Genomic DNA, 14,680 nt, shown 5'->3' on the forward strand with positions numbered 1-14,680 from the left:
CAGAAAGATGCAGAAAGGGCTCTCAAGAAAATTGCGACAAAATCCAATAAAAGTTTTTTTTCTAAATCAAAAAAATGAAAAACAAATTTGTCACCTCGAAAATTTTAGTAATACAAAATGATTTTATCTCTAAAACAATTTCAAATAACGTTTTTAACATCTGGTAAAATTTTGAGAAAAATCAAATTGGCAGTTTTTTTTGTATACAAAATTAAAACCTAAAAAAATATTAATCAAAGTTGGTAAAAATTGAATTTCGACTCAAATATCTTTTCAAAACTTTGAGATAGTGGCTTTTAACTACTTTTATCTTTTAAAAAACATTGTTGTCAACATTAAGTAAAATTTTGAGAAAAATCAATTGTCAGTTTTTTACAAAAAATAAAAACTTAAAAGAAATGTTAACAAAAGTTAGTAAAAATTTACTTTCGACTCAAATAGCTTTTCAAAAATTAAAAATATTGTCTTCAAAATTTTGTATTTCACAGAAAATATTGTTTTCGATGTTCAGTAGTTTTGTTTATAAAATTCCAACAGTCCTTTTTTTTATAAAAAAAATAAAATCTACAAGATATAGTACGCAAATTTGGTAAAAATTGATGTTCGGTTCTTGATATCTCTCAAATTAATTTCATTCATGCAATTTGTAAAAATATAAGAAATGCTACTTAAATTGGTAAATTTGTTTTCTACTAAAAACCTATTTAACAAAACTAGATTTTCAAAACTAAACTGTTTCTTTATATGAAAAATATTGTTGGTAATTTTAAATTTTTTAAGAATAATTCAACTAACAACTTTTTTAACCCAATAAACTTTTAAGCAAGACAAATCAACAGACGGGATGGAAGTTTATAAGTGTGGGTCGCATCCCTGTCTTTTTTTTATTTCTATTTTCGTAGTTTTTAAATTCTCTCGCGGTTTTGTTATCTTTGTTTGCGAAAAATCTACTTAGATTAACTTTCCAGTCAATTTTCCAATAAAGTTGCTTAAATTGAAGTCAATTTTTTGGCAGCTTGAAAATGAGATACTGGAATCTTGTCTTACCTTCAAGTACCTTATGTCGTTTGAGCTTGCTCAAAATGTTAACGCAGCTTATAACCGTCAGAATCTCATTTTCTTTGTTATACGTTTCCAAATGTCAAACTTCTTCTAAGTGTTGACTTTCTATATAAATTTAAAAAACAGTGTGATTTTTTTTGTATGTCTTCATTTATTTCATATACACATTTATGTAAAAATTAAAAATAAAACTTCCATATATTTATATAAAATGATATAAATTTGTTTTGTATTTATAAGATTTTTTGTTTTAATTTTAAACAATTTCATAATATTTTCTTCTTATCAATCACTAACCTAAAATAAAAGCACATTTATTAAATGACCCTTTCCAAGAACAAAAAAGAAAAGTAAAAATTCCCATGACTTTCTACTTGACAATCCTTTCAAAAATAAAATATACATAAAAAAGGATAATACACAAAATAAACCAATAACACCATAGTGAAATTATTTTTTAAAAAAGATCTAATATTCTTGAAATAAATTTGAAAAATGAAAAATATGTTTGAAAATCAAAAACCCTAAACAATTAAATTATAAAAACAAAATAAAATACAATATGCGTATTTGTGTCAAAAGGATCATCAAGTTAAGGTCATTGTTTTGTATTTTTAATTTTTGTTTTAAATTAAATATTTATACTTTTGTTTTATAGTTCTTTATGTGCTTTTTTTAAAATGAAATAAAACTATCTAAAAATATTTTAAGTATAATATATTGTATATTTTAAGGTAGTTCATTTTTAAAAATTCTGTTTAAAATATAGTTATTTTTATTTTACAATATCTTAACTTTATACAGTTTTATTTTTTGATTATGGAATGTCTGTTGAATAAGCAGGCTTTATGTTTTCACATTTAATATAAGATAATAATTTGTGACATTTGAGTTAATTTTCTTTTTGTATTTTGATCGAAAAAAAAATTGATTTTGTATTTTTTTTAAAATAATTTCTGTACCTCATTTATAAATAAAATCGTCAAAAACGATAAAGCTAATGTGGTATATTGCAGAATGAAAAATTTGATATCAAACTTTTGACGTAGTTTTGCATCTTAGTATTGACATAAAATTCATTTTATGTCACCTAGAATACGTCAAGAATGAAACAAAAATCATTCAAGTTTCGTTAAGTTTTTTTTTTTTTTTCCAAAACTGTCATACATAAAAACATATTGAATATGAAAAACTGTCAAAAACAGATTTTTCATAAGAATATCTATAGATTATCTTTTTTTTTGAAAATAATGAACACGTACCCTATTATTTTTGCTGTCATTAAATGGCCAAGTTCAATGCAAATTAGGTCAACTTGAAATTTCAGAACTTCTGATAACTGTCGTTTTCTTTTTGACAGCTGATCAGATGTTTGGTTGTATATTCATAATTGTCATTGAAGTTGGTCACTTTTTATTTTGTTTAATTTTTATTGCATATTATTTTCTTCAATTTTGAAAATTGACGAAAAATATATGAATATAGTTTTTGTTTTTTTAATTTTTTCTTATGTTGTTTTCTAAACGCAGTTTTACTTGATAAAAATTTAGTAGATATATTTTAAATTTTAGTCAATTAAATTCCTAATATTTTACTCTAAATAAAAATGTTATTAAACAATAATCCATACGATCGGTGGGCAAGTTAAAGGCAATCGAAGTCTACTCTTAAACGTTACAAACTACAAGGGCGCTAGTAGCGTAAGGAAGTTGTTTGTTTGTTTGTTTTTTCTAAAGTTACTTGTCCTTACGTCTAAAATAGATATAAATTCATCAATCACAGATAAGTGTGGGGTTTGGGGACTTTTGATCCGTTGCTTAATTCGAATTGTTAATAAATACTTTGTTTTTATTTAAATTAGATAATTTAATTTTTATTATTTATTATTTGTTTTTAAGTTTTAATGAGTGTTTTAGGTTTTTTTTTTTAAATGGTGAAACAAAAAATTAATCCAATATTGATGCTTTGGCTATTGTCCATGCTGAGTATTAATGTTCTTTTTATCTTTTCTTTTTTAAATGACTAGAATAGACAAAATACAAACTTTTTTTTAAATTAGTTTTATACAATATTTAGTTTTTTTTTTTTGTTTTAAAGCATCTTTGAGTCATGGGTAAGTAGATTTAAAAAAAAAAATGTTGAATGTGTCATGGAATGTATTGAGAGAGTATGATTTGTAATTTTTGGTTTTGTTTCAAAACTATAAATATTGTCTGATTTTCATAGAAATTCGTGGAATGATCATTACAATTTTGTAGATCAAAATGTCATATATTTTCAAATTAAAATAGAAAAATTCCTACAAAACTAATGACTTTGAATATACAGAAATTTTCTTGACCTGTCAAAGTGGCAATTTTATAATAAACTGTCAAAAAATCGTCAGTTATTACTCACTACACAGTTCCTTCCTTAGGAAAGCTTTCTTATCTTCTGTTCTCTTTTCACAAAGTAATTTGCAAACTCTACCTAGTTGTCAAAATATCGCCTAAAGTCAATACTATAACTCTACTGTCATATGAAGTTAACGCATCTATCAAATTGCACAAAACCTTTTCGCTCTGTCAGTTTGATTCGACTCGTTATAAGCCACAAATTCGAAATGTATCAAAACATTTCGAATTTATGTTGCCAACAAATTGATAAATACCATACGGAACGTCAAAAAATAACAGACAGGTAAAATGCTTGTTGTTGGCAATGTTTCGAGAATTGAAAATCAAACAAACCTAGCAATCAACTAAGTTTTTTTCCCATTGAAACTCCTTTGCCAAAATCATACCTCCATCATTTTTGACACACCAACACATACATTCTGTAAATGACTGAAAACAATCAAAGAAAGTATACGTCTCAAAATCCTCCCCAAAACCGTTACTATGTGTGATTGACTTAAACCGGAGGAAGTTATAATTTGCATTTTGACAAATAGAACAGTATTCTATTGCACTTCCGGTTTTTCTTTTGTATACACATCCTGTGCAGTTTGACAAGTGGATTCTGATTCGCTAGTCCTGATCTGCCGATCTGTTTGTTTGTGCCCTACGTTTGTGAGTTATAACTCTTGTGCTTCAAAATGGCCGGTGTTGGATCCATAACGTAATTATTAGCTTCGGCCATTTGCATTGGCAATGGCGGAAGTTTATCATTCGGATGTCGATGATGGATAGATGCTTTTCGAGGTTTTGACAACTGCTGTTGCTGCTGTTGATGACTTGCATTGATGGCGCTGACAGCTGACATAGACACACCAGATGATTGTTGAGTTCCAGGATAACGTGGTGGCGCTGGTTTTGTAGCTGTTTGATGGCTTAGGCTTGCATGGAATTGTGGCGACATCATTTGTTGACCAGTACCCGCTGCTGTTGCTGGTGTGCCTACCGAACTTCTTGCATTCTTTGGCGTTCCAAAAGCCTTTGTTTGCTTGAGAAGCGAACGATCATTGCATAGAGCCGATATAAGCGGTAAATCAAGATGGCGACTTTTTTCGCGTAGTAGTTGGATATCAATGGGATTGCCATTTTTCGTTATCAAAGAATTAGCACCGTTATTGTTTGTTGTGACTGAGTGTGCAGAAGATGTGGAAACTTCACTGCGTAGTAAATGCATGCGTTGTTGGTGTTGCTGGTGCAACTGTTGTTGTTGTTGAACACTATGTGAGTGAGTAGGTTGCTTGTGCGTTTTTATGTTTCGAGTTGTTGAATGTAGTGCCGTTTGTGAACTTAAACCCATCGAAGAGGGCTTGCAAGGAACTGAAAAAAAAAATTAAAATATTAGAATCAACTTGACAGGTGTCAAAAAGATAAAATAATTAACAGCTGACCAATAAGAGGACTTGTAAATAGTTTTAACATGATTGATGTCAGAATGACAGTTTTTGTTCAGTGGAATACAAAAGAATGAGATACTTACTTGGAGGAGGTTTTTCGTGAGGCGCTGGCATTGGGGGTTTCTTCAACCGCCGATCCACATTTGGAGGCGGAGGTGGAGGTGGTAATCTCTTCATTTTGGGCATAGCATCAATTGAGTTCAAAATATTGTCATCAGATCGAGAACGGGCAAATAAGCTTGAGCTGTTTGCCAGAGTAGCTGGATGCAGAGGAGGTGGTGGCGGAGGTTCGTAGGACGAGCACAAGCTCGCTACTGAGGGACTGTATAGAGGCGAATAGGCACCAGGCAACTGGACGTAGGTGTCGGAAAGATTTTGTGTCGATGCGTAGCGAGAGTGCGTTGACAATGCCATCGGAAGATAAGGTGTGCTTTGGTAGATGGCATGACCTTTGCAAGTATCCCAAGGGCTGATATGATGAGCACTATGCATAGTACTGTGAGCATAAGCCAGATACGGATGAGGAGGTGGACTTTGGGCCATTGCAGCTAAGAACGAACTCTGCTTGGAATCTAGATACTCCTGTTGACTAATAGCAGGATCTTGAATGGGATATATTACATAGTTTACATCGCTGAAGAGCTGTTGTTCGTACAGCTCGTGCTGTTTGCGAGCTATGTGAGAAGCATTGTAGACGGTGGCGAGCTGTGGAGGTGGTGGCGGTGGAGGCTGACGTGGAAGGCTAGGTGGAGGTGGAGGCAGATATTGTCTGGGTTTGATAACTGGCAAAAGAACGCAGGTTCGTGTTGGTGGTGGCTTTATCTCTGGATAAGGTGGCGGTGGAGGCGGTATAGCGGCAGACATACTTTTGTGTGTCGCGTGCAAATGTTGATAAGGAACTATAGGAATACCAATTGTGCTGGTTACGTTTGAGATTTGTGACTGTTGAGTTGGGTGGCTGTATGTTGGTGCCCCCATATAACTGGGCTGTGATTGTAGACTGGTGATCGTTGGTGCCGCATAACTTGGCTTCGGATTTTCGCTGACCACGCTGGTGTGGGCTTGGAGGATGTTAATTTGGGGTCGTGTTGTAATGAATCGAGCCGTTACTTCCTCGGGTCTAGCCGATGATCCCAGAGCTGAATTCACCGCATGGATGTTGCTGGAGGAGGATGAAGAAGTCGAGATAAGCGATGTTGGTCTTGGTTTGGGCTGATATGGTGGGGGATCACGCAGCACTGGCTTCGGAACACTAGTTCGAATAGGTGGGCCACATAGACCAGTTGTCTCGTGCCTGGCACCATATGGCGGGGGCGAGCGCATTCGAATGTCACTTAGATTTGCCATTGATCGCTGGTTATTGCTGTCTATCCGTTGAGGTGGTGCTGGAGGATCTGTGGGCAGAATAGCATCCATAAGATCGATATCTTGGTCTTCGGTTGGTGCAGTGTCTTCATGCCCTTGGATGTAGCTCTCCCCTTCCATGGTAAGAGGAAGTGTTACATAATCGCAATCCGAGTCAAGAGTGTTGGACACAGTTTTGCGACATGGATACGTTCCGCGACCAACAATTAAATCAGTGAGTTCTTCCGCGCTAAGCAGGGCATGCTTGTTATCAGTCGGATCACTACCGTCACCTCGGAAAGACCCACTGGCGCTTACATTCGAATCTGATCGCAGGCGGAAATCTGGAATTTCTTCGTTCTTAATACGGTTATTGCGGTATCCACCATCGACAGAGTCTATAGCCGGTGACTTCCCGAGTTCGCTTTTTGGCTGAAAAATGCCATAGTGCGAACTTGTTGCACTTTCCGATTCGGCGATCTCAGACGATTGGCCAGTCATCTCACTGCTGTGCATCGTGTAGACGCCGGAAGTTTCCGTTGGTGGAGCCCCATGTGCCAATGTGTACACCCCAGAGTTGCTCTCCGTTTCATCTTGGGTGGATGCTATGAAATCGTGATCTATGCAAGTGCTCTCCCCTTCACTCAGCTGTGAGTTCTGTGCAGTATGACTAAAGCCCAGCTCAAGACTGCTCGACGTCGATGAACGTCGATTTGCTGAGGTGGAGTGGACAGCAAGGGTTGTGAGAGCAGTTGTTTCAGTAGCGACTACAACTGTGCTACATGTCGATGAACACTGCGAGCCGATGTTATGCTGAGACCCAGGGGAGTCGGTACTTGCCTTTTGTTCCGTTACCTGTTCCGTGGGAGAATTCCGTTCCGAAGACTTTTGCCTAACTGAGAGTGCAGCCAGTTGATCTTCCAGGTCTTTAAGTGATACCTGCCCAACTGATGATGTCTGTCTGCTTACACTTGGTCTATCCAGAAGATGGACCAAGGCCAAACTCTCGGTTGAAGGTGCCGCAATCGGTGCTGGGGGGGTGTTGATCATGATCTCTAACTCATCCTCTGAATGTACACGATCGCTCACTATTCCTGAGGTGGTGTTAGAACTGGTGCTCGATATCACCGAAATCCGCTGATCATTCTTATTCTTATATGGCAAATGAAGGCTGCGGGAATATATGTAGCAGGCATGCAGGCTGTTACTTTCCTCTTCTTCCCTTTTGATAACTTCCTTTAGGCGAGCGGCGATCTTCATGCTGAATTGGTGAGTCTCCTTACAGAGGGTCAACAGCATTTTATTTTTCTCATCGCTTGCAGCATACAGAATGATTTTATTGTCCCCAGATCTTATCTCAAACTTCTTGCGCTCAAAGCTCAACTTCGTAATGTTTGGCCAGAGGAATGTTGTCGGCTGAGTGTTATCACTGCTGATCTTAATGCCTTTCGCATACACAGCAAACCACGAGTTACCTGGACCACTCTCACTTTTTGCCATTTTCATGCGATACATATGGGCATTGATGCCCTCATGCATGCAAGCTTGCTGGATGTAATGCAGCTCGGCATTGGCTCGGGACATTCCCCGATTTTCTCGATGACATGCTCGCAGTGCATTCACTGCTCGCAGGGTTCTCAAGCTTGGCGGGAGGTATTCGTCTGGACGAAAGTAATCTGGAACATTGATCGATGACGATGACGAAGCAGCAGACAATGACGATACAGCAGCAACAATAGCTGGTGATAGTTTATCAACGATTGCCTTCATTTTGTGACCAGAAATAATTACCGATGGCGATAGGGTTTTGTTGCTTGAAGGCATTGCCGGTGTTGTTATTGGCCCTGCTGATGTGCTAATATTACTATCACTACTCCCACTGCCAGTACCACCACATCCAGCTGATGACATTGCTGAATCTGTTACTTCATCTTCTGGGCAATCGCCGAGATCAGCTTGTAAGGCAAGACCAGCAAGCAGAATCATTGATTGCTCCGAATAATCCCTAGGAACATCGCATCGATTGAGGGAATTTTCTTTTAATTGTAAGTAGTAATTGTGACGTGAGGTCTCATCTTTCAACATGAACGGGCTCTCGATGTAGAATTGCACTCGAAAGTGTAGTTCTAAGAGAGGTCGACCATTGGCATCGAGTCCCTATTTCAATAAAATAAAAAGAACTTAGTAAATAGAGAGACTTGACAACAATTTTTTCAAAAACTTACATGAGTGTGAGATGATCGCCAACTTTTTGGACCGTATTTTGAGAGTTTGCTTTCTGGGTCGGCAAACATGTATTCGCCATCTGCAAAAAAAAAAACAAGAAAATGTTTATAATAATTTTAAAATACGAGAAACTAGACTTTCTCAAATAATCTTGTAAATGCTGGGTAAGTGGGTTATTGGAGATTTTGCTTTAGGTGTCGCGAGATGACTGTTAACATACAAAAAATCAAAATTTTAGGATAATAGAAAGGTATCGTCAAAAACCAAATGGTTTTAAGTCAAAAAATACTGTCGTGTATAAACGAACAATATGAGATAAATATTTTGAAAAAATAAGCTATTAAACTAATGAACTGAAAGGAATATGATCTTAACTCGACATGAAGTCCAAGTACCTGTCAAATTAATCCAGAATAGTTTTGCCGTCGAAAGAAAACTGTATGAGTTGGTGCAATTTTTGACATGTCTATTTAACTTGAATAAGGAGTTGAAATTTTGAAAGCAACTTCAAACTTTTTTAGTGCTAGTTTAACATAAACCTTACACTTTTTGACAGCTCTTTCTCTCAACCAAGATGGATCAATCTAGCACATTCAAGTAGGTAATGGCTACGTTCAACAAACAATTCAGTATTGAGTTTTTAGAATTGAATGTCAAAACCAAATGTCACTAAAAGTCATCTCAATTCTTATGACTAGTTAACCAATCAGAATTTTATACAGGCGCTGTTAACAAACTTTTAACATTTTTTTCTTGCTAGACAGACTGTATTTTCAATAAGGGTTTTCACGGCTAAAGCAATCATAAACATCAAATTACACATGCTCTTTTGATAACGTGGGTAGAAGGTACCTAGACAAAATTTTATCGTATCCAAACTTTTCTGGTTGAATTATGATTTTAAAGAGAAAATTATAGACAGGTACTTTTATATGAGTCCTATATACACCTACCTGCCTACATTCTAAAATTGTGAGCCTGTTCACGTTAATAAGTCGATTCGAGAATTGGGTTCGCAGCACGTTTTTCCTTTTTTTTTTTAATTTCAATTGCACCAAATGAAGTTTAAAATATGAATGTGAATAACTCTCCAAAAAAATTAAAGACACAAAAATGGAAGGAGGTTGTTCGGTTTCCAGAGACCCCATATCGTAAAAGAGACATCGTCATGCCCTTGAGCTGTTTGGAGCTGAGACAAGCTGCCTTAATTTTTTTTCTTTTTTTAATAACCATTTGGAACTTATGTATATCTATATAAAAGCCTATATTATATACAATACTGGAGTGATGAGATGGAATGTGAAGTTGGAAGAAGACGGTGGACAGAAAAAAAAAATCAAAAATTGAAAACGCAGGTGGAGCTTGATCAGAAATCTTGAAGTAACAACCACAACAACAAAAAAACGATCAAAAATGTTCCTTTTTTGTTGTTGTTGATGTTGAAGTGAAGCACTTTGCTTAAAGAATTTTTTGGAAGCAAATTAAGGAGGACCACGGCACAACATTCATCTTTTTCTTTATCGAAGACAAAAAAAAGATGTTGAGGTTAGGTTCTTTTTTTTCGGGTAAATTTTCGGTTGTTGAAATATTTAAGATGAAGCAGGTAGATTATAAGAATTCATTTCTTTGCCCATATAAAATGAAGTATTAATATTTTAGGTAGTAGGTAAATGTCTACTCTCACATAAATTTGGATTTATTTACATAACTACAAGATATATTTTATTATTGAAATTTTTTTTGTGATGGTTTTTATTGAACCTGATGCGTACGCCAAGTCAATGGAAAAAGGGAATTCCTTTTCTTATTGTGGGTATTTTTTTGTCGAGGATGCATTAATGGATTATGCTTGTATGTTGGATTTATATAATCCAGATAGATAGGTTTTTACTTGCTACTGTTTCATTTAGCTTCAGCTACATATGTACCTTCTGGACTTTTAATGACATGAGAACAATACGTAATAGCTTGGCAGCAGAGAGGAATAATTCGACAACGTTTTGCAGCAATTGGAGAAACTAAAATTATAATAAATCAAGTGACAGCTGTCAAAAATACCAAATCAAAACAATATTTTCCAAGATTAAAAACTACACTTCTAAAAAAACACCCATTATCATGGAAATCCTAGAAATGTTATGATCACATATAAAAATAATCAAAATGTTAGCATAATAGAAAGGTACCGTCAAAAACCAAATGATTTTATATCAAAAATACTGACGTTTATAAACGAACAATATAAGATAAAAATAAAAAAATAGCTCTTAAACGAATTTAATCAAATGAACCTGATCCTAACTTGACCTGAAGTCCAAGTACTTGTCAAATTATTCCAGAATAGCTTTTGCCATCAACAGAACTATCTGCGTTGGTGCAATTTTGGACATGTATTTTTAACTTGATTTAGGAGTTGAACTTAACTTCAAACTCTTTTATTGTTAGTTTAACATGAACCTTCTGACATAGAACAATACATAATAGCTTGGCAGCAGAGAGGCCTAGTTCAACCACATTTTGCAGCAATTCGAGAAAATAAACTTAGAATAAATCAAGTGACAGCTGTCAAAAATACCAAATCCAAACAAAAAAAACAATGGTTATCCCTCCAAATACAAATGTACTTTTTTTTTTGAGCTGTCAGGCAAAGCAAATGTTTAGAAAATTTGAATTAGAGCTTCAGTTTGGAGTCACATTACGTTCTTTTCCTTACGATTGTCAAACGAAACGTGAGGTTAAAGCTTCATTGTGATAGTATGCCTTGAATTTCTATGGCTAAACTCATAAGCGTCAGGCGAAGCCCAAGCTGAAGCTGAAGTGTGTTTGTGTTTCAGCCATAACTGAACCTAGGTTTTTTGAAAACTCTTAGGCCTGTCAAAAAGAACTGGAGTAGCAACGATAAACATTTTCGAATCCCTTTGAACTTTCTTAAATATTTCCTTTTCATTAATAAATCTCAAAATACCAGGATCTTTAAAAAACATTTATATTCAGGGATTTAGACAGATTTAGATAAAAAATAAATTGATTTATTCCATAAGTTATCCGTCTGTGTATATCAGCTGTCAAACGAATTGTCAACAATTGTCAATATCTTATCCCTTGTAAAAGAAAAAAAACATTTTTTCAAGGTGTTGTCTGCATTTCTTCAAAATTAATTCCAAAATCTCAGCAATTCTCATAATTTTTAAATCAGGCCAACTCAAAATAAAAAACTAAAAGAAAAAAAGAATACTTAAGGCTGGGGGATATAATAAAAAATGATAATTTGTAAAAGAAATCCACATCATTTATGCAAGAACAAAGACGCCCAAAAACACCTTAAGGCGATTTATTTTCAAGCAACAAACAAAAAGAAAGAAATAAGAATTTTTAAAAAACCTTAAATCGAAGAAAAATGCTACTGATTTTGTGTGTTATGTGAGCTAAGAGTTGAATGCAACATAATATCATACCACCGCAGTTCCTAACTTATAACTGCATCAAACAAACGAAAACAACAACAACTTATAAAGAAAAATAAAACACTTTACGAAGCAAAGAAATTCTTTAGAAAATGATTAAATGCCTTTTCAAAGTTCAACTTATCGATGGAGATTAATCAAAGCCACATTCCAATTCCAAGCGCATTGGTCTCTCTGTTGCTATGGTTACTTGGCTAGCTTCTATATTGTATATTGCTAATGCTATATTACTGCCCATTAAGTGGACTTTGTAGATTAGAAATTAATTCCAATTAATTTTCCTGTTAGACTTTTTATTCCCTCTAAATAAATTAAATACGATTTTTATAGGTGAAAAAAAATTGTTTCATTTTCTTTGAATTGTTGATATATTATTGTGTTTTTGTTTATGAGATATTTTTTTTTTTTTAACGTGATGGAATATTTTTTGTTTATAAATAAAATGGAATCAGCATTTTGATTTTTAAGATCCTCATGATTATACAGAATTGAAATAATAAATGCAAAATGCATTCAAGAGTATGATGTTTGATGTGTCAGTGGCAAGTCGAGTTGAGATCGAAAGAGATGTTTAAAGTGTAGATTCATACAACTGACATCTCCATACCGGATGATGATGGAGTTTCCGTTTACATTAAAAATTCAACTACAATTTACTGTCAGTATAGTTGATTGCTTTAAAAATTAAATATTAATGTTTTTCGATGAAAGTAAAATTTATTTGTTTTCATCTTAATAGAGACATTTTTGTGTAATGAATTCACTCTTATGTTGTTTTCTTTTTTTCTGGCATTAACAACAATAAATTATTCTATGATAAAAATTGTATTCTTAGAATAATAAGTTGTAATTACTAGGTATACATTTCTTTAATTGAATGATTAACTATTGCACATTATAAGCATTGATGTGGTTTGAAGGAGAATTCGAATTAAAGGAAATTTAATTAAAAAGTAATTGTTATTCTTAATGGAAGACGGGAAAATGGTACGAACGTCTTACGAATATATATATGAAATTGAACTACAATATTAATTTTAGACAATCAATTTTAAACCAAAGAAACTAAATTTGAAACAAAGTTATTTACACATAATGATTAATTAAAGAACTAACAGTTGTATTTATAAATCAAATGTGCTCCCAAATTTGCATTGAACGTTCCTATGTCGCCAAACATTATAATATAATTGTCAAACGAAAATACATAGACTTTTTTTTAATTTGACACTTTTAAAGTGTGTCATTTTGCGTTATATTATTTCTCTCATTTTTTTTAACAAAGAAGTTAGAGCGAGATAAAATGATGAGACGTCAAAATGATTTTGGAGTCCAATTTATTAGTGCAATTTCGTGTTTAGAGCTTTCAAATTTCCAATATTTTTATATAATTGTATTAGATTTGGTGTAAAGTGGTAAATCTCAGGAAAAATCCAGTTCACAGATTTGATCTTAAATTTAAAATATATCAAAAACAGGGGAAATTTGTGTTTTGACAGATCTAGATACAAAATAAATTGATTTATTTTAACCATGGAAAACTCCATAAGTGTCATTTTGAGATCTATTATTTTTCTTATTTTTTAAACAAAGAAGTTAGAGCGAGATAAAATGATGTGACGTCAAAATGATTAGATTGTAATTTGAGTACCATATAAACCCTGTGAATAAATCCTAATTACATTTCAACAGAATGCATAAAGTTTTGTGAAAGTTAACAAATCAGAAATCCGAATTTTCACGAGCATTGCTGCTCCAGAGGGAAGTTAAAATATAAGCTTCACAATTTAAGGTACTTCATTCGAATATAAGATGGAACAAATTATAAAATATAAGTCTATGGTTGCGTTCAGTCTTGTATGGATAGGTGAACTTGTAAATACCCTATAAAAGGAGTTGAATGGCAAAATTGAGATATCTATCAAAAACAAATTGTTGTAGAATACAAGTTTCAATAAATTTACATTTTCAAATAATAATTTTAATAATTGTCAGATTGACATTTGACACACATATCAGTGGTCTGTTCTTTTTTTTTAAAACAATTGTTAACTATTGTTTTTATTTCAAAAAATTGTTTAAGTGTCATTGTAACATATTATTGATATTTGTAAGTTTAATTTACGAACGAAAATTGTTAGAAATTGTTGATCTGTCAAATTAAAACAAATAATTTTGTATAAATTTTAAATGGCAAAATAAACAAAGAAAGGAAAATTGAAGGTGATTTTTTTAGTTTTAACAAAAGGATGAAAAGCAAACACAGAAATCAATGAAAACAATGCACATATGTATGTTTAGTGAAAACTTGTGTTTCGATTTAAGTAGATAAAGAATGCTTTGGCGCAAACAGAGCAGAGTCGAAGTGTCAAGATCAGAGCTGTATTTTTTTTCGTTCAGTTAACGGCTTTTTGAGTGCTCAAAGAGCAAAAAGCTAGCAAAAAACATACGGGCCGAGCGTTCTAAATTAAACGCAAATAAAACTAGTTTCAAACGAAAATAAAAGCAAATTTTTAATCTGAGTGCGTTCAAAGAACTGTCATTGTAGGTCATTAGCCGAAAACTTAGAAACTTCAAATTTTAGTTTCTAACTAAAATATTTAGTCACATTCTTCTTAATTCTTAAAATAACCTAATCATATTTTACTCAAATTTAGAACTCTGAACATATTACAAAGTGGCGCTAGTGTGAAATGTCCCAAAATTTGACATTTATGAACAAATAAAGTAAAATTGATTATTTTGTGTAAATAAA

The 14,680-nt window shown here is 33.3% G+C and overlaps 2 protein-coding genes across 3 annotated transcripts in view; one reads left to right on the forward strand and one right to left on the reverse strand.

The window, feature by feature from the left end:
* Window positions 1–14,680, forward strand: part of LOC129951440 (cytochrome c oxidase subunit 7A1, mitochondrial) — a 386,202-nt gene that overhangs the window by 171,671 nt on the left and 199,851 nt on the right. The gene's annotated exons all lie outside the window — the stretch shown is intronic.
* The window catches only part of LOC129951429 (protein expanded), a 59,862-nt gene continuing 46,374 nt past the window's right edge, over window positions 1,193–14,680 (reverse strand). For both annotated transcript variants that reach the window (XM_056063565.1, XM_056063566.1), the window contains exons 4-6: window positions 8,461–8,540; window positions 4,975–8,392; window positions 1,193–4,814 (exon numbers count right to left, since the gene is read on the reverse strand). In XM_056063565.1, the coding sequence (XP_055919540.1) occupies window positions 4,105–4,814; window positions 4,975–8,392; window positions 8,461–8,540 (4,208 nt within the window). In that variant the 3' untranslated portion in view covers window positions 1,193–4,104. The remainder of the gene's footprint in view (window positions 4,815–4,974; window positions 8,393–8,460; window positions 8,541–14,680) is intronic.

This window comes from Eupeodes corollae, chromosome 3, assembly GCF_945859685.1.
Source record: "Eupeodes corollae chromosome 3, idEupCoro1.1, whole genome shotgun sequence".
NCBI classification, from domain to species: Eukaryota; Metazoa; Arthropoda; class Insecta; order Diptera; family Syrphidae; genus Eupeodes; species Eupeodes corollae.